The 24,036-nt window shown below is 34.7% G+C and overlaps 2 protein-coding genes across 4 annotated transcripts; both read right to left on the reverse strand.

Moving 5' to 3' along the window:
• Nucleotides 1–1,565: 1,565 nt before the first annotated feature.
• Nucleotides 1,566–6,239, reverse strand: LOC140551291 (immunoglobulin kappa light chain-like). Its single transcript, XM_072674690.1, has 6 exons — nucleotides 6,141–6,239; nucleotides 4,891–5,214; nucleotides 2,754–3,056; nucleotides 2,404–2,493; nucleotides 2,143–2,201; nucleotides 1,566–1,992 (listed from the first exon to the last, which is right to left on the reverse strand). The coding sequence occupies exons 1-6, from the start codon at nucleotides 6,187–6,189 to the stop codon at nucleotides 1,930–1,932; spliced, it is 888 nt and encodes a 295-aa protein (XP_072530791.1). The 5' UTR covers nucleotides 6,190–6,239; the 3' UTR covers nucleotides 1,566–1,929.
• Nucleotides 6,240–12,291: 6,052 nt separating this feature from the next.
• Nucleotides 12,292–21,925, reverse strand: LOC140551292 (immunoglobulin kappa light chain-like). 3 transcript variants are annotated; one of them, XM_072674692.1, is made up of 9 exons: nucleotides 21,881–21,925; nucleotides 20,050–20,103; nucleotides 17,584–17,907; nucleotides 16,406–16,708; nucleotides 14,850–14,951; nucleotides 14,650–14,671; nucleotides 14,516–14,556; nucleotides 14,064–14,110; nucleotides 12,292–13,973 (listed from the first exon to the last, which is right to left on the reverse strand). In XM_072674692.1, exons 2-9 carry the CDS (start codon nucleotides 20,093–20,095, stop codon nucleotides 13,899–13,901), a joined length of 960 nt encoding a protein of 319 aa, XP_072530793.1. In that variant the 5' UTR covers nucleotides 20,096–20,103; nucleotides 21,881–21,925; the 3' UTR covers nucleotides 12,292–13,898. The 3 variants fall into 3 exon arrangements, with proteins under 3 accessions (XP_072530793.1, XP_072530794.1, XP_072530792.1); XM_072674693.1 differs by lacking the exon at nucleotides 21,881–21,925 and adding an exon at nucleotides 21,760–21,782; XM_072674691.1 differs by lacking the exons at nucleotides 20,050–20,103; nucleotides 21,881–21,925 and having other exon boundaries at nucleotides 17,584–18,346.
• Between the last annotated feature and the right edge of the window lie 2,111 nt (nucleotides 21,926–24,036).

Raw genomic sequence — 24,036 nt, forward strand, 5'->3', positions numbered from 1 at the left:
CTCTGTTGAAGTCATTCAGTTCAGCAGAAGCTCCACTTACAGCTCTGCAGTTCCTGTGCAGTGTTTGGTCAAAGGTGTTGAGCCATCACAAGTGCAGGTGTACTGGACTAAAAGGGACAGAAGAGAGCGTGGTCACACAGAATGTGTGTGGGCTGAAGGTGAGGTGTTCATCGTGAGTCAGACGCTGCTGTTGCCAGAAGAGTGTGAGAGAGGAGGGGAGTGTGCTTGTGTGGTGGAGCATGGAGGACACACTCTCACCACAGCACTGGAACCAAATGGTAAGGATGTAATGGCTAGTTTGTTACATGCGACTAAGTGATAAAAGGATGCACCTCATTTTGAGAGAAAAATGATGTGTCCACACAGTAAAGGGCCTAAAACATAGCCCTGTGGGACACCATATTGCACTCTTTAAGGTTCTTGAATCTCTCTAAATTAGGAAATAGCTTGTTGTCAAAACTGATTGTCTTTTCAAAAATATTAAATTATCCTGGTCTATTGTATTAAAATGCTGCAGAAATAGTTTGATTATTATATAATCAATATATAATATTTTAATTATTACAAGTGCTAACCTTTACATTTTTACTATGATTCTGATTCTCTTTTTTACTATCACAGCTGTGTGATACACAGCGGTGCTACAAAGGGATCTTTGAGTGAAGCCATAGAAGAAACACTTTTGGGTCCATAAAGAACCATGTTTGTCATAGAACTGTGGTCAAAAAACCTTTAAAAGACCCCAAAAAAAAAACATTCTCTTAATCCAAAGGTCCTTAATCAATTCAATAGTCACATTGCTATTACAAATAAGGTTCATTATGGAACCAAATGTGGTTCCTCCATGGCATCGCTCCAAGAACATTTTGTAGGACCTTTATTAGTAGAGTATTAGTTAAACTTTTTATAATTTACCTAAAAAAGGGTGTGTTTTCTTTAGTATTAATGTTTGCTGTTTGTATGTATTCTTTATCATTCTGAAGGGCACAATACTTCCAACCAAATACATAAATGTTATAATAAATGTTAAGACTATGTATTTTATGCTGTTGCCTTTAGACATGGTCAGTAAGGTCTATGATCACTTCCTCACAGATATCCAGGAGAGCTGTTATGCTGCTGTTGCTCTCCACCGAGCTTTAGGGCTCACTGCCTCTCTTCTGCTCTTCATTACTGCGACCACAGCAGCATCATGCTCTGCCAGGAAACATAGCATGTAACTGTCCTGACCTCATTAGGTCAGAAATGATCAAAAATGTACAAACTATCCTCTATCACAGTTAAAATAATTGATTTCTGTCAAATGATTACTAATGATTGATAATAAGTCAGTTAATTATTACAAGCCAATCCATTTAAATACATTTTAATTAGGTATTCCAAATGTGTGCATATGTCATATGTAGCAATAAAAAAAAAACAAAAAAAACCAAATAATAATAAAGTGGAGATGCTCTAGTTTAACAGCAGTCTGTTGATCCTAATGTTTTTTTACATTCTCATGTTTATTACTTATGGATTTATTAATTTTATCTGAAGAAACAAGTGTGTGATAGTCATGTGAATAATATGATTCAGAAATTAAATACACAAACATTTAATAAGCTAAGATTATTTAATATCTCAATGTTTGACCTACTTTGCATCTGGTAGTTGTTTACTTTGTATCAAAAGTTCATGATGAATGGACCAATATAATTTCATGATGAATTTGGACCAATTCCAAAAACGTTTTTGCCTTTTTAGAGTTTCAAGGTACTTTCCCCCTACATTTTCACTTCACTAATTACTAATTACTGAAGGATACTGTGAGTATTCTGTATTGAGGGACATCTGTAAGAGTATATACAACATCCTACAGACATCATACAACACTTCTTGCTAAGCTGGTTAATCAAATTCTGATTCTGGAGAATCTTTGGAAAGTGGTTAGGTTTCAGTCAAGGGTTCAAACATGGGGTTGTCATGATTCCAACAGGAATACTCCACAACCTGCAAGAAAGAAAATGAATTAAATACTTTAGAAATAATATTTACGAATATAAGGTAAATAAGATAAGATAAGATAAGATAAGATAATCCTTTATTAGTCCCACAGTGGGGAACTTTCAAATCTGTCCAATCTATATCCCGTCTACTCACTGTCCAGGTCCGTCTCTCTGCAGTAGGCTTCATGATTCTGCTGTTTGTCCTCTGTATTCCTGTCACGGTATGTAATAAACAGACACACTCATAAACCATTTAATTCACAATCCTACATGTGTTATCAGAGTAATACTGTTGTTATAAATACTACAGGAGTATGGAATTAAAATAATTGAGTTCATTCTGAGCTCAATCCCAGTAAGCAAGTCTCTTCAGTTCAATAACTGTTACACTATGATAAAATATAGAATAGTTCACCTTTGTATAAACGGACAGCAACAGTGGTGGCAACAGCGATAGTGAGGAATGCAACCCCAAAGCCCAGGAACAGATACCAAGAACACACACCTGAATCATTACATGATAAAGATAATGAAGTACCGGTAGATTTGTTTGGAAATTGAGCTTTTTATATATATACAGAGAAAGAATGACTGACTGAATGAATGACTGAATAAGATAAATAATAACTTATAAATAAACCATCATGATAAAGAAAAAAAATCCCTTTTTTATTGGATAAAACAAATCAGTCAATAAAATAAATAAAAACAGATGTATAGAATAGTTACTATTTCAAACATGTACCCTAAAAAAACCTCTCTTACCTCTCTTAACCAGACGTTTAGAGATGGTTTTGCCTTCACTCACAGCAACACACTCGATCCAATCAGCTTCTGTCCACACCTCCTTAGAAACTGTGATGTAAGCTCGAGTGTATTCCTGAGAGGAGTCACTGTTTCCTGCCCAGCTTAACTCTGTCCATCCTTCATGCTCGATCTGATTAATGTTCCAGAAGACCTGGACCTGAGAGGGAGCAGCTCCCATAACCAAACACTGCAGGGGGATGATGGGGCCGGATATGTCCGAAGGAGAGTACATGATGATGGATGGATCCAAACGGGCAGGATCTACAATATTAATTACTATTAGTGTTCTACTAGACAATACACAACCTACTGATATTTATAGTTGAGTAAAACACAATAATACTGAGGACGATAACTGGCATAGCTACCCAGTCACAAATATGGGTCACTTCAATATATTTAAGGAATTAAGACATGATTTAAGTGTAGACCTTTAGCTTGTTCACAGGGTCAAAAGTAAGACTAGCAAAATAAGTATAAACCAGAAAATCCTTAGCAGTTAAAGGCTGCCTTAAGTATAAAATTTGAAAAAATTGAAAAAAAAGTCTCCTCCCTTGGGATGCTTTGCCAGGCCTTTACATGTTTGTGGATCTTTTTGCCTTTAGTTTTGTCTTGCCTTTAGTCCCTGTAGTTACTGAATAATGCACCTTAGTGTGCAATAAGCCTTGGAGCGTTAAGATGTTAAATGTACTAACCCTAATGAGCTCTTGGGATGTTTTCACAGTATGTTTTAGATTCTTATTTGTGCTGGGAAGTGCCCATCTTATCAGCTTTTCAATATGAGCAGAAAGTATAGGAATTCATCCTTCTACTTCTATCAGCAGTCACATTATCCATAAACATCAGTGATCCAGTTTCATTGGCAGCCAGACACATCTATGCCGCAACACAGCATCCACCATGTTTGACAAGTTAGGTGGTACGTCTCGCATACTACTAATAATAACCATTTCTTTCCTTCTCCATGCTCAAGGTAATCTTGGCTTCATCTTGGCCCAAAGAATCATGTTAAAAATGGCAGGCTCGTTTTTTTAGTATATTCAGGCATTTCTGTTCTTGTTTGCATCTTAAAATAAATCCTTGAAAGCGTTCTTGACTTAATTTAATGCTGTGAATGGCTTTTCTTCATCAAGTAAAAAAAATGTGATCATAGATGTCTGCTGAGGTCTTTCAGGCCTTTTGGCGTTCCTGTGCTCACCAATGCATTGCATTTTCACCAAAAATGTACCTAATTGTTAGTTTGGCCACTAAATGTGCTAAAACTGTGACTTTACAGGAGAAGGCAAAAATTTCCTTAACTTTGAATGGAAGTCAATGTAAAATAAGATTATTATTTTTTAGTTATTTGCACAGTATACAGGGCAGCTACATGCAGATATAACTAAAAACAGACAAAAATGAAGATACATGTTATTACATATAGTATATACAAGTATTTAAGAAGTATATTAAATTACATTTAACTCATTTGTAACTAAAAGTATACTTTATAGTAATGTATTTTTTTGTGATCATAGATGTCTGCTGTGGTCTTCCAGGCCTTTTGGCGTTCCTGTGCTCACCAATGCATTGCATTTTTACAAAAATGTACCTAATTGATAGTTTGGCCACTTTCTTTAAAGTATCTGTGATAGGTGTGTTTTGTTTTGGGGTTTTTTTTTACCTTTACTTTGAAACTTCTTTAGGCCTTTTTAAGGTCTAAGCAGTTTGCATGAACAGCTATCAAATGCAATTCAACACTCAAAATCTATTCCACATTTTTAATCCCCCTTAAATCTGTCATGAATTAATAAAGAAAATACACCCTTTAGTCACATGTTAACTGCTTCCTTTATAAATCCATCAAGAAGGTGTACAAATGTACACAGGACATATATAATAACAGGACATAATTTATCTTAATTTATTTAGTAATTTCTAAGTGAAAATAAGTCACATTGTGCAGAGAACATATTTCTATTAAATATGTTAAATTCAGAATTGTAAATAGGAATTGTAAAAATATTTCCTGTTTTCTTGTTTACACTAGATATCTGTTTACAAAATAAATGTGCTTAGATTTACATATATTTAAAAAATCAGAGAATTATCTCACCTGTGACGATGACCCGGGTACCATTTCCAAACAAAATTACAGTATTTAGTAAACCTGTGCAGTAGTACATGCCCGAGTCCTGTAGGGTTGCCTTAGAGATTGTGAGGCTACAAGTTTTGCCGTTGTTTTCAGGGTTTGTATTAGGTGTCCAGGAGGATGTTGAGAGTTTCTTCAGTTCTCCAGTCCTCCAATCCACTCTGTGCCATGTTGTAGTTGAATAACAATACATAACCGGTATCTCATGGATGCATTTCACCTGAAATGTGTCTCCAACAGACACATGTAGAAGACCAGGGGACTGGGTCAGCACAGAAGAGAGAGAGGCTACAAGCAAAAATAAATAAAAAAAATGGATAAATAAATCCAATAGCCAAGCAAAACTTAGTTTAAAAATTTCCAAAAAGTAGATTTTATGGCAACAACAACCATTTAAGCCATCATTTGCAACTGCAGGTTCAAAATACACCCTTCTCTACTTTTAACTATATTATAACCTATTATTGTATAAAATGTATTTAAGCAGGTGCCCACTTTATTGTGCTTAAAATGTAATAAAGTGTAGTTGTAGCCACACTAATTTTCAATGCACTGAAATAGTGCTAAAATTGAACAACTTTTTTACATATTATACATTAAATGTACACAAAATATTCCAGAAGCATAACTTTATTACTTAAAACTGTACTTAACTGTGCTAAAATAAAACTATTTTAAGTATACTTAGACCTTAAGCATACTATTACATAACGTCCCTGTCCAATGAAAAACATCTCCAAAATGGTGACTTTGCAGGAGAAGGCAAAAATTTCCTTAACTTTGAATGGAAGTCAATGTAAAATAAGAGCTTATTCCAATTATTGTTATTTGCACATGCAGGGCAGCTACAAAACTACACAACTAAAAACAGAAATGAAGATACATGTTATTATATATAGTATATACAAGTATTTAAGAAGCATATTTAATTAAATTTAACTAATGTGTAACTAAAATGTATGTATTTTTTTAAATATACAGTATTACATACTTTTTAGTGTGATCAAGGTGTATTTCCAAGTATTTGTTGCAAGCATATATATGTATATATATATATATATATATATATATATATATATATATATATATATATATATATAGTAAATACAGCTAAGTGCACTAGGGTATGTTAATAAATATGTTTTTTGTTTTGTCTTCATGTGCACTCAGGCTGTACATGTACATTTAAGCAGGAAAAAAGACAAAAGACTTACTTTTCAGAGCACAACAAGTCCAACAAATGAGCAGGACCCAGGAACCCATACTGAAAGTTGCAAAGTTAAAAGAGAAGGGGGCTCTGAGTGAGGTGTGATCTAAACCATCCACATCTGCAGCATCACTGTTTCTGCTTTGAAAGCTGAGGCCCATTGATGTTTTAATGCTCACCGTGTTGGTTTCACACTCACACTGATGATTTTACACTGGCAAATTTGATTGGTGTGCATCTGTGTGACTGTAACTCTTATTTGTGACTTCATACACATTTGTAACAAAGAGTCAGTCTAACATTAGCCATGGTAAAAGAAGCATCACTGGTCCAATATGTTTAATATACTAAAACATCATCATATCTTTAAGTAAGTAATTAAGTAATTTCAGTAATTGTGGAGAATATGAAGGCATCACTTTGCAAACACAGTTTAAAACTGCTCAACTGGAACATAGAAGAAATGTAAACATAAAAACCCTAACAAAGTTTACTGTCAGTCTGTCAGTATTGTGACCAGTATTGTGTTTATGTTTGGTTTCAATTATTTGGATTCATTTTACATCTATTTTTCACATCTATTTTCTGTTACAGTCAGGTTCATTAGTATTTGGACAGTTACAATTTATTTGTAATTTTGCCCCTCTACACCACCTCTATAGAAAGTAACTGGAAAACCATCCAATAAGATGTGGCCTGTTTCCTCATTAAGGACTAATTAAAGACATAAAAAGGCCTGAAATTTGCATTTGGTAGCTGTTTATAGGAACGTGAATAATGCAAGAGAGTGAGGCCATCATATTTTATGATATTCTATATGCAGATGGTTCAATTGAAATAAAATCCACTGGTAACAGTCAAGAGCAGAAGGGTCAGATTAGACAGATTAAAAACATCTTGGACCACCACCGAATCGAATGTGTTGTAACAGACCTCTATTACCAAAGAACAGCTCCACCAGTTTCTACAGAAGTCCCTGTAGTTACTAAATAATACACCTTGGTGTGTAATAAGCCTTTCTGTGTTGTATGATTAAAAGACTGCTCAGTTCTGCAACAAGAATGAGCTGTTTCTTTGGACAGATAAAGCCAGAATTAACTTGAATATGGAGAATAAAGGAAGGATCCATATACTACGTCATCTGTCATGCTGGTATTTTAAAATATATATATATATATATGTGTGTGTGTATGTGTGTGTGTGTGTGTGTGTAGCATAAAAATAAAAATAATCTTGATATTTTAGATGTTGTACTGTTCATTCTTATAAGTTTTGGAAAATAATGAGAAATAATCATTTCATAATACCATTATTTAATTATTTTATTAATACATTGTATTAATAGTTTAGGGAAATAATAGGACAATGGTCATCTCTGAACAAACATAATGTACAGTTTTGTCGTGCATTGACCACATGACAAGGTGTATTAGACCTATTTTCTCAGAACTACTACTTTATCATTCTGGACACTAAAGCTGTTAGTGTAAAGTTTTAGAACTAGCGTGCTAAGTTTAGGATAGTGCACTATGTGGACAGGATGTGGCTAACTTTGTGATTCTTTGAGGGGCAGCGCTGTTTCAGTGTCTTTATTGCCTTGCGGTTAGACACAGCACCTGCAACTCTGTTTGGTGCTTTAGCTCAGTCCACTATTTGTCATGTTAGTGGAAAAAGCTGCAGTTGAGAGAAAATTGCACCTGAACCACAGCTGGCCCGTCTTTTAACAATACAAATGCAGCCTCCTGTAGAACCCTACTGCTGCATGTGAGAAGAGTTACACCTGGTTTATATAAAAAGTAGCTATTTTGATAGAACGTGATTAAAAAAGTCTGTAATATGTAGTATGCAATATGATTTCATTTCATTTTCTATTACATACATATTTTTATTTCATTTTTTAGTTTTACAGGGTTTATTTTTTGCAAGACAACACAACCACAACCACATTTAAGATAAGATAAGATAAGATAATCCTTTATTAGTCCCGCAGTGGGGAAATTCACAAATTCACATTTACCATTTGTGTCAGACACAGATGGATCTTGGCTTCCGCTTTTAGCCCATCCGTGCAGTGAACAGTGAAACACACACAGTGGAAAGTGATCACACGTGCCCGGAGTGGTGGGCACGGGGAGCAGAGAGGGTGAAGGGCCTTGCTTAAGGGCCCAACAGTGGCAGCTTGCTGAGCCCGCATATCGAACCCACTGTGCCCTGTCATCAGTAGCCTAGAGCTCTAACCGCCGAACCACCACTACCACTGCCACACTCCACCATGTTGCACGTTGAGCTGCATTCTGATGTATGAAAGGTACCATTTAAGTTCATTAATCATTTCTGTTTAAATCAGCAGCATTCAATCATTTAATACTGTAACAGAGGCGAAGTGTTTTCTCTCAGTCTGTTAGGATTCCCTGTTCAGTATACATGCTGTGCTTCTGCTCACTCTGGCCTTTAAGTTGTCTGACAATTAAGTTGTCATAGACTGGATCTGTGAGGATTTCAGGAATAGCCTTAGATAACTATGTTTTTCCCCTACTTAAACAAGACTCTGTGCTACAAGTGCATAAAGGACTAAACACAGTGCTTCCAATTGTAGCAATAATGGTGACTGGTTTCTCTTCCAAACTGTCATGCAGCAACAATCAAAACTTCTTCACTTCAAAATTAATAACAGTGGTGCATGTGTAGGCCCAAAATTCACATTTCCAATTCCACATTCCCCAGATCTTGATCTGAGCATGCTTCTGTGAGTGTAAATAAATCACACTAAAAACCTCTGAAACACTTCTATAACAGTTCTATGATATATTCTGGTGGTGGAATCAGCAATACGGATACATTCGTCTTCATTAAAAAAGTAAATGTGTAGTTTTCTTTTGCTTAAATGTTGGTTTTGAAGCACTAGCCTAAAAACATGCCCACGTCACTCACCTGTGACTGTGAATCGACAATCTTACTTTTCAAGACACTTACTTTTCAAATTCATCAACCTCTACTGTGTAAAGATTTTAAACAAAGTGTTCCTACACTATAGGTCCAAATACTTGTGGACACCCCTCCTAATCAATGCACTGAGCTACTTTAAGTTGTGCAATGCACACACAAGGCCTGACTTTAAAACTTGAACCTACTGGCACCATGCCTAATTCCAGGCATACGCTGGGGGATAGAGGGGTATACAGCTGTGAGCTGTGGAGCAGTAGAACTGTGCAGTTCTGCAGTGATTATGCTCCGTCCAGTACTTTTGGGGTGAGTTGGGAAGGAGGTGGCTGGTGATCATCCAACATCCTGACCTCACTAATGAGATTTTTGATGAATGCAATCAAATCCTTACAGCAATGCTCCTCCAAAATCTAGTAGATAGCTTTTCCTAGACAGTAGAGACAACAACTCCAACAAAAGCAAGATACTTTTTTAAAAACCTTTGATTTCAGAAGAAACAGTGAATGAGCAGGTGTCCCAATATTCGAATATTTGTATTTGAAAGATTACTCGTCGTAAAATTAAAAAACAATAAAACTATTTCTAAAAAAAATAAAAAATAAAATAATAAATATCTCTTTCTAGCCTCTCTCAAAGTAAACCAACTATCACAACTTTTTACATATGCATCACTTGAGGCCTTGTAAGTCTTGCATAAGGCCAGATACTAATGCTATCCTGGGTACTTATGTGTCTCTCTCAAAATCTTTGAAGGTGTTTTTATTCATTAAGCAAACTACTGATGGTGGGGTTATGCGTCCTCCACATTAACACTATGCAATCTACATGTCTGTCAAGTGCTCACTCAAGTATAACTCAGTGAAAAGACTCTCCTCCGTATCATGCAGTTAATAGCTATGTCTTCATCTATCCTTGTTTGTAATTCCCCTTTAATTCACCAGAATAATATGCAATACTAACTCACTATCTCAGATTCCTGAAAGGTAAAGGCTTTTCTAGTGGGTATCTATTATCTTTTATATATAAACTTGTTTTTCCAAAGTTGCAACAGGAGAAGACAAAAATATTGGTGCCTTTATCAAAATACCAAAAAAAAAAAAAAATTAATATTGATTGAAAAATGTGTTTGATGGAAATGTGTTTTGAACATAAATGTAAATATTTTTATTAATTATAATATTGAAGAAAATATTTCTGAGTGGAATGTTAATTTTACAGTGTTGAAGGGGTAAGAAATGTGAGAGGAAAAAAGAAAGGTCATATTACCAACGGGCCATTTTCATGTAAAGGTGCATGTATTTGTCACTATACACTGTACACGAAATGTGTCCTCCGCATTTAATCCATCTGTAGTAGTGAACACACACACACACTAGTGAAGTAGGGGCAGTGGGTACACACACACCCAGAGCGGTGAGCAGCCAACTCCAGCACCCGGGGAGCAGAGAGGGTAACAGTGGCAGCTTGCCGAGCCCGGGAATCAAACCCACAACCCTGTTATCAATAGCCTGGCAATCTAACCGCTGAGCCACCACTGCCCCATATGTATGCAGTAGAACCAGCAATCAGCATAGATTCTAACAAGCTGACCAATGTATTTGTTTTCTTTGACAAACACACAATCTAAGAAAATCTTGAGTTAATCACAGCCTGTGTTAAGTGGGGCTAGGTGGCAGCTAGGTGCCATTTTTACACTGGATGAGAAAAATGCATTCAAAACACATACAAACAAACCCCACCCCTACATTATTTAGAATTCCTAAAAACAAAGTTTTTTTTAGAGGCTTGCCAACAACTCTATCACTTTTTGGACAGTGACATGGTTAGGGAATTTTAAGCCCATTCCAGCTTGGATCCTTCGTTTTTGCTGCTGTGTTTTAGCAGAGCACCTATGATTTCAGTGCTTTGACTGCGTTTGTCAGGAGACCCAGTGAAAATGGCCAGGGTTAGTCCTGACAGGGGACGCTGTCCATCAGTAAGGACTTAGTCGGCCATCTCGGAGCACAGTGTGTCCGGCAGTAATTCATCTTGAGTGTTTTTGTGAAGAGGGGGGGGGGGTATCTGAACCCTCCTCTCAGTTTCATAAGAGCTCTGCTTGTCATCTTAAGAGTTCTGCTGCAGAACCAAAACAACAAATAAAATTTTTTCTTTTTAATACATAAATGTGTTAAGTTTCATATAGATTCGTGAGGACAAGGTAATGCTTTTGCAAAACAAGGCAATAAAATTACTAAATAATAATAAAATAAAGCATAATCATAATAGAGCAATAAAGTAATAAAATAATTATAATAAAATATAAAAATAACTATAATAAAGAAACTGTGGCCATAGGAGAGAGGAGGGGAGCGCACTCAAGTGGTGCACTGTATAAAAAGCAACTTTGTTCCCCTGAGTTAGGATTTTAAATCACTGAGACAAGAAAATCTGAATTATTTTGCATGAACCCAGCAAAAACATGTCAGGCCAACAGATTTCACCCTTGTGTTGTGCCAATATAATTATTTGTGTTACCTGAACAAGAAATTCGGTGTTACATAACCTGGCTGGTTGATTGAGCATTTGCATATGGTGTTCTGAGGTATATGGAAGAACGCTACTGGGCTCCTCAGTCTTGCCCACCAGGGGTTTTGAATAGAGCTCCCACATGCAGTTCCTGTAACTTTCCCATTGGCTCCTGGCATCATCTATTTGCATATTTGCAATCTTCTATTAGATATGCAGTTGTATTTTATGAAATGTTTGACTTCCTGGTCTCAGCGTTGAAGGCTGTAAGAGCAAGTTGCTAATTTCTGAACTGCTGAGCGTGGTTATGCTGGCTGAGTACTCCAGTGTTTACTCTTGCTTTATTGCTGAGCATACTGTCAAATCCTTAAACTGCACATTTAGCACAAAAAAAAAACAATAATTTGCTGAACAGGAATCATTTAGTGTTTAACATCAAAAGTGCTTAACATTTCATAGCCACTATTGATTGAACAAGTAAATCTCAGCTGGCTATACAAATAAATCTTCTTAAGAACGACTATCAATGGCATTGGTGAGATAACTAAAATATTTTAGTGCTTCATGTTACCTTAAAATTCAGCATTTTCACAACATTTTATTTTTTGACAGTGTGAAAAATCTGGAGTGGAAATAAATGGTAATGCAAACTGAATCGCCCAATAAAGTCAGAAACCATTTTCATTTTAATATTATTAATTTTACTCATTTATTTGGACAGGATAAGGACATGATATATTAATATACATAATAAATACAACACAATAAAACTGTAAGTGAACCAGAGTTCAAAATGCTAATATTCATTTGTTGTTTCTATCCAGCCATGAAGAGGCGCCCTACAATATCATATATTAAAAAATACAAGTTAAAACTTTTTAAAATAAATATCATTAAAATAAATCACTGACAATGCCACAAAGTACACATCTAACACAGTACACATAAAATCAAACAACATATCCAGCATTGCAGTATGTAAGTCGATGAAGCTCAAAGGTTAACCATCTCATCTCATGCCAGTTTCCCAAAAAATAAGTATAGCCCCCACCCCCCAAAAAAAAAACTAGAAAAAATAATATTTTTAATAGTTTTTGAAAAATAATAAAGTACAGAAACACACTCAATGATTCAAAATGTACATTTAACTCCCTAATGTAAACTCTGGCAGTTATCCTTGCATTGTGTTAAAATTTCATGATAAATAGACAAATATATATATATTATAATTATATATTATATAATATGATGTAATATATATATAATTATTTTTTAATTGACCTACATTATTCATGACGAAATCACTCACTGGTGTGTTTCCCACCTGTTCACACTAAAGTCTGCCTTTTTTTAATACAAAATCCAATAAGAACGGAACTCATTCACATATAACCAAGATAATTGTCCATTTATCTACTTAGTGGCACTGTTAATATTATTTTACAAGCCAATTATTGTACAAGAATCAGTTACTAATTGATACAAGTAGCCAGGACCTGGTCAAGAAGGGTCAAGAGGTGAACTGGGCAGGGAATGATAGACTGTGGGGTAATGTAGTTGAAGATACTTGAAGATATTTAAAAAAAAATGATAAGTAATTGAAAGTCAATATTCAGTTGTCTTACCTGAGAGCAAATCTAATGCAGTGGTTTCCAGTTTAGAGCAAAGCTACTGTTCCTAACCCTTTAAAGCCTTGTAAAGTATTGTAAAAGTGTATCACATGTCATACATATGTGAGTTTCTGAGACTTCTGCAAAATCATGGTGACAATAAAATAATTTATTATTTTGAATAATTATTAAATAATATATAAACAATATCATTGCATTAAACACAAAATAACATATTTACAAAATTACATAAATAAGGAAATGAAGCCAGATACATGATTACAAATACTACCTGCTGGATTATCTATGCGCTGCTTGCACCAAAAAAAATACATACAGATTTCTAAGTTTAAAGTAAATTTAAAAGACAGCTTAGAGTATGGGGTTAAACAGTTTTGTTTTCTATATGTGCAAATTATTTAAACTTGCTGTGAGCCTTACATTCTGCATGTATCGAATACAATACACATGTAAGTATGTTTAATTTCAAATAAAAAATCCAGGTTTAAAGAATTTCCTGTAAATTATTATTATTATTTGATGGTTTAGGCTTTAAAGGGTTAAAGGCCGAATGTTCATGTTGTTATAGAATATTTATGTTGAGGTAGAAGGTGTCTCGGACTTAACAGGTCAAAAATGTTTGAAAATACATCATCATATATCATCATACATCATATTTTATTACTGTTACAAGAATTGTGTCGTGTTCACTTCTGCTTCAACTCTGAGGAATTTGGCCGCTGGTTTAAACTGTCAGGGTTCAAACAGGAATACTCCACATCCTGCAAGAAATACATGAGAGGGGCAGAAATGAAGGATTTTAGAAATGCTTAGATAGATGCTCAGGTCTGCTTATTATTCTGTCCACTCACTGTCCCAGGTGATCTCTCTGCAGTAGGCTTAAGTGTGTCTCGTTTACCTGTGGGGGACACAGCAGACTTGCTTAAGTCTTAACAGTTTTAATAAGAAAATACAAAAATACAAAAAACATTTTGGTACAAAAGAGATCAGCATTTACCTTAAAAACACTAATATTAGAATAAATACAAGTACAGAAATATTCCATTGTGTGTGTGTGTGTGTGTGTTAGTTTAGCTAGTGTTCTCTGCTAGGAAGGTCAGTATTTCCAGTTTCAGTATCAGTAACTTTACTGACCAACAGCACATTCTGACTACTGACCACTGACTTTATGTTTATTTTATATATTTTTTTGTAATGCTATATAGCTTTACTTAATTTGCATAGTTTTATCGTATATTCGCTGCTCATATTGGCTTCTGTACACTGAATCTATAAGATATTATTGTTAATAAGATGTTATTACCATGATTTTGTGTTTTATTTGGAGTATTCCTGTTCCGGTGCCTGAAACGACATGTGTTCAGCTTTCAGTTATACCGCATAACACTATAGCGCAGTGTGCTATTATGATATTTAGGAATGAAGTGAGAGACAAACCCTTTAACTGTAGTGTTTTTCTCTGTTAGAAAAGGAAAAAATGGAGACATCAGAAATGACCACCATACAAAACAATTTGGAGACAAGGACAACATAGTTTCTGACTCCCCCTGTCTGACTCTCCTATAGATATAAATGCTATACAGATATATCTCCTATAGATCCTATTAATGCTTTGTTCTATCCATGTTTATCTTTACCTCTGCGTAAACCAACAGCAACAGTGATGGTGACGGCGATGGTGAGGAATGCAACCCCGAAGCCCAGGTACAGTAGCCAGGTACACACACCTGCATCATTGCCTGATAGAGATAATGTAATAATGCCATCATATCTTTGCAAATGGACCAGAATAAATAAATAAATGAAATATAGAGAAAAACAATGGAATAAATACACCAGGTGGATAGCAAAGATAATAAACATGAGGGATGGAGAAATGCATAAATAAATATACAGTATAATATACAGTCTATTTTATTCACACCCTTTAACCCATCTGCAGGCTGACGACCATCTGCTTACATGCGTTCTAATGCAACTTTAACTTTAAACAACCTTTAAAGCAATGTCTGAGCTGAACAGCGCTTACGACTGGTGCTGATGATTAATCCACCAGCAGCAAACTAACAAAGCAGTAGCAAAGTGGAGCTCCAGTTCTCCTCAAGAGCCTCTGAGTGAAGAAGGTGAACCACTGACTGTATTGATATTAGTGGTGTCAAGTGGTGTCAATAAATAAGACAGAGACTGAGACAGTAGTGGGAAGTAGGCTTGTGCAATAAAATGTGCTTACTATGTTAAAAATAGAAGAGTGCAGCACAGGTTAGTGCAATACTCTAAACTTTTTTTTTTATTTTAGAAAAATAGCTGCTAATCACTTTAACAACAAACAAATATGGGTTTTTGTTTTTCTTATAATATCTCAGAGCAGCAAGCTCAGACACAGAAGCTTTAATAAAGAAAAAAATAAGAAAATGCTTTAACAACTTTTTAAGAAATAAATGGATGATCAGTCATTGGGCTGGATTAGCATGACTACAGTGTAATCCACCCTCTGAGCTCAACAGTATCAACGCTGTGTTAACATCGCTACAGAAAAACGCTAAAATGTAGGAAGAGGGCCAAACTTGGTAAGATGATTCATTTGCATAAAAAAAAAAAGATATACCCTAACTTTGCAGATTAACTTTGTGTGTTAATGTTTTAATAACATTAATAGCACTAATTATTATATGATAGATGTTATGTGATATATAATATACAGTTATGGTGTGGAACATGGAGCCACTCTTTTCACTGGGTGTCGGTGATTGAGACTGACTACAATGGCCACTCACTGACGTGACAAACCAAGAAAATCATAATACTGAATTACTGACAGTTATTATTACATTCTGTATTTATAGAAATACCTTCACTCACACAGCTACAGCACAATGTCCTGCTTTTAAATGGAAAGCATATTTCTTTTCATTCGGGCAAATAAGACAATTCATAATAATTCATAATAAGACTATAAAACAAATAGTATAAACAAATAGACTATAAACAAATAGTCATGAATTGTTTTTATAATCTGTAGAACAAATAAATAAGCCATTTTAAATCTATTGAGCAGGTTATATATATATATATATGTTTTTATTTTATATGAAGATTAAAATAGGAAACAACACAAACAACACAAATAATCAATGTCTCATAGTTACTATTTAAATTAGATGTACCTTAAAAAAATATCCAAATTTCTCCTTACCCCACTTCACCAGACGTTTAGAGATGTTTTTGCTGTCGCTCACGACGACACACTCGATCAAATCAGCTTCTGTCCACTGCTCCTTAGTAAGTGTGATGTGAGCTCGTGTATATTCCTCAGCCGAGTCAGTGTTTCTTGTCCAGCTTGACTCTGTCCATCCTTCATGTTCGGTTTGGTCAATGATCCAGGAGACCTGGACCTGAGAGGGAGCAGCTCCCATCACCAAGCACTGCAGGGGGACGATGGGGCCGGAGACATCAATAGGAGAATACATAATGATGGATGGATCCAAATGGCCAGGATCTACAACAGACAACACTATTAGTTTTCCTTATAGACCGAACACAAGCTAAAAAAATACTGATGCTGGTATCATTAGCCAGACATTAATGTGTAGAGATACATTTCTGTATGTTGTCACTCAGGAGTGACAGATGAAGGAATACAGATGAAGCTACTTAGGCTTAAAAGGTAATAACATTCTTAAAAATAAAGGCACTTCTAAGGGTTTCTAGGGCAATGCCATAGAAGAACCACTTTTGGTCCCATAAAGAACCAGTTTTGTAATTGTAAGATTTCTTTATTGGATGATGTTTGAGAAGTGCCATGTAGTTTCATACGAAAAGCATTAGATCATTGTAGGGGAAAAGATGGGAATTGTGTTTTAAATGGTCTGGAAGGAAAATGTCTTCTTGATGTTACCCAATTTAAGGTTCTGCATGAAATGGATTTGTGTAAAGCAAGATCGTCTAAATGCACATCTTTGTGACGGTTGTTCATCTGCTCCAAAATGTTCCCAAAAAATTGGTCCAGTGTTTTTAAAAGCTTTGACCGATCCTTCATATCTCTCAGACCTTTACTTTTACACTGGGTATCTCCTCTTCCTCCTGCAGACGTCTTTTAGTTGTCTGATTTAATGGCTTTCCTCATATTGAAAGAATACTACCAAGCCCTGCATCTTATTTTTAACTTGATAATCCATAATCCTTCACATTTATTATTTAATTCTTCAACACCTATTTTTGTCTAATGCATCTTTTAGGTGCATCTTAATGTATTTTTGTCATTGGCCTTTCTTAGACTCTTTAGATTTGACTACAGCACTAAAATAATTTCCCTGTTAGGATTTTTATTTATTTATTTATTTTGCAATAGTTAGAACCAATCCATTATCTCACCTGTGACGATGACCCGGGTACCGTTCCCAACCAAAACTATAGTATTAAGTAAACCTGTGCAGTAGTACGTGCCCGAGTCCTGTAGGGTTGCCTTAGAGATTGTGAGGCTACAGGTTTTGCCGTTGTTTTCAGGGTTTGTATTAGGTGTCCAGGATGATTTTGAGAGCTTCTGCAGTTCTCCAGTCCTCCAATCCACTCTGTGCCATGTTGTAGTTGAATAACAATATGCAACCGGCAGCTCATGGGTGCATTTCAGTTTAAACGTGTCTCCAACAGACACATGTAGAAGACCGGGGGACTGGGTCAGCACAGAAGAGAGAGAGGCTACAAGCAAAAATAAATAAAAAAATGGATAAATAAGTAGTGGTGGAAGGAGTATTACAAATACTGAAGTAAAAATCAAGAAAATGTGCATAGGAAAGCAGAGGTACGATATTGAAAAGCCAGCAGAAAATTCTTTAATTGCAATACAAATCTTAAAGTATCTGATGTTAAACTGCATAATGTCGTTGCTCAATAAAACATGTACAGTATCTCCATTTTTGCATAAATAAATTGACCAAAATGACTTGGAATAAAATCTGTTTCCATTGTCTTCCATTGAAAGTTACAAAGGTTTTTTCCTTTTCCTGTAAAATTACGATTCTGGTTTGTTTTTCCGATAGTAATAATATTGTCTTTCTTGCTATAACTGTCTATACATATTACACTAGCAAGAAAGTGTTATGTCCATTTCTATTTCAATTTTAGCGTATGTTTATTGCACTTAAGACAACCTGCAAAACTGGTCAGGAATCTACTTCAGTCCAATTAAAATTACAGTGGTAATACAATAGCAAAAAATGTCAAGTCAAAAGAATTCGCTATTAGTTAGCAAAGTAGGTCATCAAATAAATATGTGTATAACTTCCAGATGAATGAACTACCCTACATTAACAACATTACTGTCTTTCAATATATTACTTTTAGCTTGTGTTTATCAGTATACTAACTACATAACTCAACAGTCATTTAATGGACTGTAAATTATGGTGTTGAAGCCATAAGGAAAAATATGGAGACCAATATCAAACATTAAACAATGTTCAGAATCTTTTCCAAGCAGATCACAAGCAGAAGGTGGTGGCTCAGTGGTTAGAGCTCTGGGCTGTTGATTACAGGGTTGGTTGTGGGTTCAATACCTAGGCTCCACAAGCTGTCACTTGAACAAGGCCCTTAACCCCAGGCCCACCACTCCAGGCACATCTAATCTCTAGAGTGCATCTATGAGTGTTTTCACTGCATAAATATAAAATAGGTTAAAAGTGGAGGCCAGCCTCCATCTGTGTCCAATACAATTAGTGAATATGGTTGTCTTCTCTAGATAAACTCATAAAAAATAAGGTGGTCTTTGAGTGAAATAGCCATAGAAGAACATTTTTTGATTCCATTAAGAATTGTTTTTTGTAAAAGCTTTGTATGAAAAACATACTTATATTGACTTCTTATTTATTTTTTATAATATTTAAGGGATACTTTATATCGCTTACAAAAATGGGTTCTTTATGAAACAAAAAATCTATGGCATCAGCCAATGTAGCGCCTTTATTTTTAAGTGTAGGACCTTGCGATTGTGTGGAGGTTCTTTAAATCTGTTCTTCAGTCTTATTTCTTATTTCTTCAGTTACTTATGTTTTTTTAGATAATAGATATATTTTAAAGATCTAGTGAGTATTTCTTTAGAGAACAAGTATTTTTTTTAATTCACTCTGTACAGGATTCTGTACTGACAAAAATGCATAATTGGCATTACTATAATAAAAACATAATTCTTACAAGTGTATTGTTTTCATTTTTCTGTATAGGCTATACAGTGCCAGTCAAAAATTTAGAATCAATGCTTTCAGTACTATAAATGACAGATAAATGTATACCTTGTTTGTAATATACTAGTCATGTCCCTTTCTTGAGTCCAGCATGATGGACAGTTTTCTCAATAAAATAACTGCATCACTTTATAATAAAATTTGTATCAATGAAACCTAATGAAAATAAGATTTTTTTTTAAACATTGACTATACTATTAATTCTTTTATATCTTGAACCTTCAGTTTGCATCTGCTTGGTGTCTGTTATCATTTGCAAAATGATTCATTTTGAAAAGAGATTCTTTTGAACAGTATTATATAGAAATGTAAAGGTAAATGGAATTGAATGCTATGGTGCTAAAATACCCTTTTCTGAGCAGGTTTGGGAAAACCCATTGAAGTAAAGTACAAATTAAAGGAACTGATCAGATCAAGCTTATATTTATAATTTATATATATATATATATATATATATATATATATATATATATATATATATATAACCACATTGCATCTACTGCAACCTCTTCATTAAAAACAATGCGCCCTACATGCAAATTTCAGCCTGACTGAAAGATGATAAAACAGCTGGTGAGAAAATGCAGAAAAAAAGACTTACTTTTCAGAGCACAAGCACAACAAACAATCAGCACCCAGGAACTCATGCTGAAAGCTGCAAAGTAAAAGAGATGGAAGTCTGAGTGAGGTCTTATCTAAACCATCTACTTCTGCAGCATCACTGTTTCTGCTCTGAGAGCTGAAGGAGGCCAGCCCTTTACACATGAGAATACTCTCTTGCTAAATCTGCGTGATTTCGTAAATGCATTTGAAGAATCAGTCCAATAACAGTCAATATAAATTAGATCAGGAGGGGTCAAAGGTCCAGTATGTTATATTTCATCTCATATAATCTTATAAAAAGATTATACAGTAGCACTTTATTAAGAATTAAGAACATACATATATAAATAAATGCAGAAATAATTTATAGCCAACTCTGTTGGGACCTGCTCTGGGTCTAAACATGAATGGTTAGTTTTTTTTCATTCATTCAACACATTCATTAAAGTAAATCTATCATTTGAAAAAAAAAAAAACTGTGATATGATTTATTGGTTATTCACTTGTAGAAATGTAGTCAATTTAAATATGACTTAAAATGAATTGTGTTTACATTGTTACTTCTTACTGATCTGGAACCACACAAATACTTTTGTGAGACTGTGAATTACAGTACACCGCTTTGTATATTTATTAATATATATTAAATAATCAATATGTATCCTCAATGTGTAATTCAGTACATACTGACTGTTTAATATTGTTTATTAAATATTCAGTACATACTGACTGTTTAATATTGTAATATGTAATGTAATTAATCAATACATACTGGTTATTGAATAAACAGTATTAAATACTCAGTAGGTACTGAATTACATACTATGGGTACACACAAGGTAAATGTAACTCAAATATTTTTGTTGCAAAAACAAATGAAAAACTATTTTTATTATGCAGTTTCATTGTAATAATGTGTTGGAATTGGACTTTACACACAAGATATTTTAGCGCTATATGTTATATATATATATGATTTGAAATAATACCCACATTAAAAATTGTAGTTAATAGACATGTTATACAGGATTTTGGAATTAACCTCTTCAGTGTGTTTTATTTACTTATTTTGTAATACTCCATTTCATCTTAGCTAGGTCTTTACAGGTCACATCATAAGTTAATTTGAATTTCTTTATAGAATTCATGTACCCAGAATGATATTATGATAATACAATATAATATCATATAAAAATCATTTAAGAACTTAAGAAAGGTTTGCTCGACAGATTTATTTTTAGAGAGTTTTATTTTAAATATTGACTTCAGGACTACTGTAAATCAACTTTCCTACCCTACATAACCTTTCTAACTTCTTTGTTTTTTTCTACCACATGTTGATTTAAAGTGAAATATTAGTGTACTGGGACTTTTGCCTGGGTATTCATAGCCAGTTTATATTTCAGCTTGGTTCAGTCCATTTATAAGGGGGACTGAATATTTGTTTAGAATGTCATTGGCAAATATTTAAAGAAAAATTTAAAAATTAATTGCATAAATTTATATTTTTAGCTTGAATAATACCAAAAACGTTAGCCACAAAAATTCTGCACAGATGTCATAATTAGAAGATTACATACATTTATAGTGTTGTCGAATTGCATTAAACAGCTGATAAATGTAATATTTAAATGGTGCTACTAAATGCATATTTCTGAATTTGTACCAAACAATAGCAAACCATCCTAAATGAACACATAAAACGTACCGGGCTAATCTCCATACCTGGTCTCCATTGTCTGTCATACAGTGATACTGGCAGGAGAACCACACAATATGTATTCATTTAATGTGAGAGTTTTTGACTGTGAACAGTGAAAAATACTCACATCTCAATGTGTTAGTCCTCAGACTCTATTGTTTTGGAACCACTATGAAACTGCATGAAAATCACAAGTTATGACAAGTTATGAAAGTGTTGCCACATTCATCTTCGTGGTTCACTGTCTTAAACCACCAAGTCACACTGCTCAGTCCAATGTGTGTGGCTTTCAACTGGTCTTCATCTTCGGGGTGAGTGTAGAAGTGTAAAATTCAGACCAGGTGTGCTCAGTTGTCCGTTAAGCGGACCATCTCTGACATCCTGCTTTGATTCTGCATTCTGCAGCTTGCTTTGTTCTAACCACATGGGATGCATGAAAGCACAGCAGTGCAGGGTGAGCGCAAAGGGGCCACTTTACGCCTACGCCTCGCTACTTGCCTCCCGGTGTGGTTTTTTCGACCCTTCGACAAAAATCCACAACGTTTCTCACGCATGATGGCCTAGCTTGAGCAAAAGCTCTTTTTTGGTTGTTGTTGGTAGCAGGCACGCCAAAGACTGTATTAGCATGCATCGTATATTGGAAGCATAAATTACTAAAGGTATCAGAGGCTTCTGTGCCAAATATAACAATACCAAGGTTTACAGTGGTAACTGTTACTGTGTTTATGATTAAGGTCATGAGAAAGTGACTCTGCAAGGCATTATACAGTAGAAAATACCTGTTCTCACATCTCAATATGTTAGTCCTCTGAACTATAGGCTAAGTCTATTGTTTTGGAATTACTATAAAACTTAATGAAAATGTAATTTTCAATGACAAGTTGAACCACGACATTAACAAGATTCACACATAGGACTTTTTGCTGTGCATATATTATGTCATGTCTATATTATGTTAATTATATTATGTTTGAACCCTGTAGCTTCCCTGTACACTGTGTAAGTAATTCTGGGTGAAGAGACCAATAGAAATTATCTAAACGACTCTAAATGGAATAAACTCTTCACATCTTAATGACCAGGTTGTTTTGAAATTTATGAAAAAAATCTATAAAATGGCCCAAACTTCTCTACCTGATCCTAGTTAAGCTAAATTAAAGAAAATTTCCATGTTAATTTTTTCTACCATTACAACAGGAAATTTAAGCTTAGATCGGACCCAAAAAAAGAACAGCCCGACCTGCACGTTTTGTCCGAGCCAGTCCCCCCCGCCCACCCCATTAACTCACAGTCATTTTGAGCCCGAGCCCAATTTAAACCCGACATTTTTTAGAATGTAGACTGTATTGAACTACAATTCAGACTAGACAAAAAATCTGTTCAGAATGATGTTAATGAACAGTGCACCATAGAAGTAGCCTATTATTTAAGAAAACTGCTTAAGGATGGAACTCGAAATGATTAAACGAACAAAGATTCACAGGCCTAAACCTTAATCATCAGCACAATCATAAACTGCGATAGGCCAACAACAATATCACAATTTACATGCAAAATAAACCAAGATAATATCAGATATTCTTCAAATAATAAAGGCTTATAATAGCCTATTAAAAACAAACTGTAGTCTAATCTAAACTAATTAAGTAGGCTATAGACTGTTGCAAATGTTCAGGTTGCTGCAAACAAATAACACTATTGCACACATTAATTTTACATTTAGGTCATAACATATGAAAAGAAATATTATGAACAAACTATTATAACATTCTAACTTGTGCAACTTTTTTACGATCACAGTGGGATTTGTTACTTTGCTGTATTGTGATTATCAGGCTAAAGCGTTATATAAAATAAATAATAGCATTAAAAAAAACAACTGGCCCATGTCACAGACCATTTTCTTGGGCATGACCCGACAGGGCTCAAGGAAAGTGGTGGGAAATCTCGGTCTGACCCGGCCCGAGTTCGGGTTGGGTTTTGGCTTGAACTTGGTACTTTTTTTTTGACATTTAAAACTCTGTTGCGATACAACGATTTCCATATATCACAGATAATGAGCTACATATGGCTCTCTATATTGGACAGTGTCATTTGAAAGCTCACTTTTAGCTCACTTAGCTAAACACTCCTCATGAATCCTGTGAGGGTGGTTGGAAAGGAACCTTTCAGCACAAAACAAAAAGGCACAGCTCCGACTCTCTTATTTCAGAGGTACTGAATGTGAATGTGCTATGTGTGTGGCATTATTGCATCTTTAAAAAAAAAAAACATTAATAAGCA

Source organism: Salminus brasiliensis, chromosome 3 (genome assembly GCF_030463535.1).
Source record: "Salminus brasiliensis chromosome 3, fSalBra1.hap2, whole genome shotgun sequence".
Classification (NCBI taxonomy): Eukaryota; Metazoa; Chordata; class Actinopteri; order Characiformes; family Bryconidae; genus Salminus; species Salminus brasiliensis.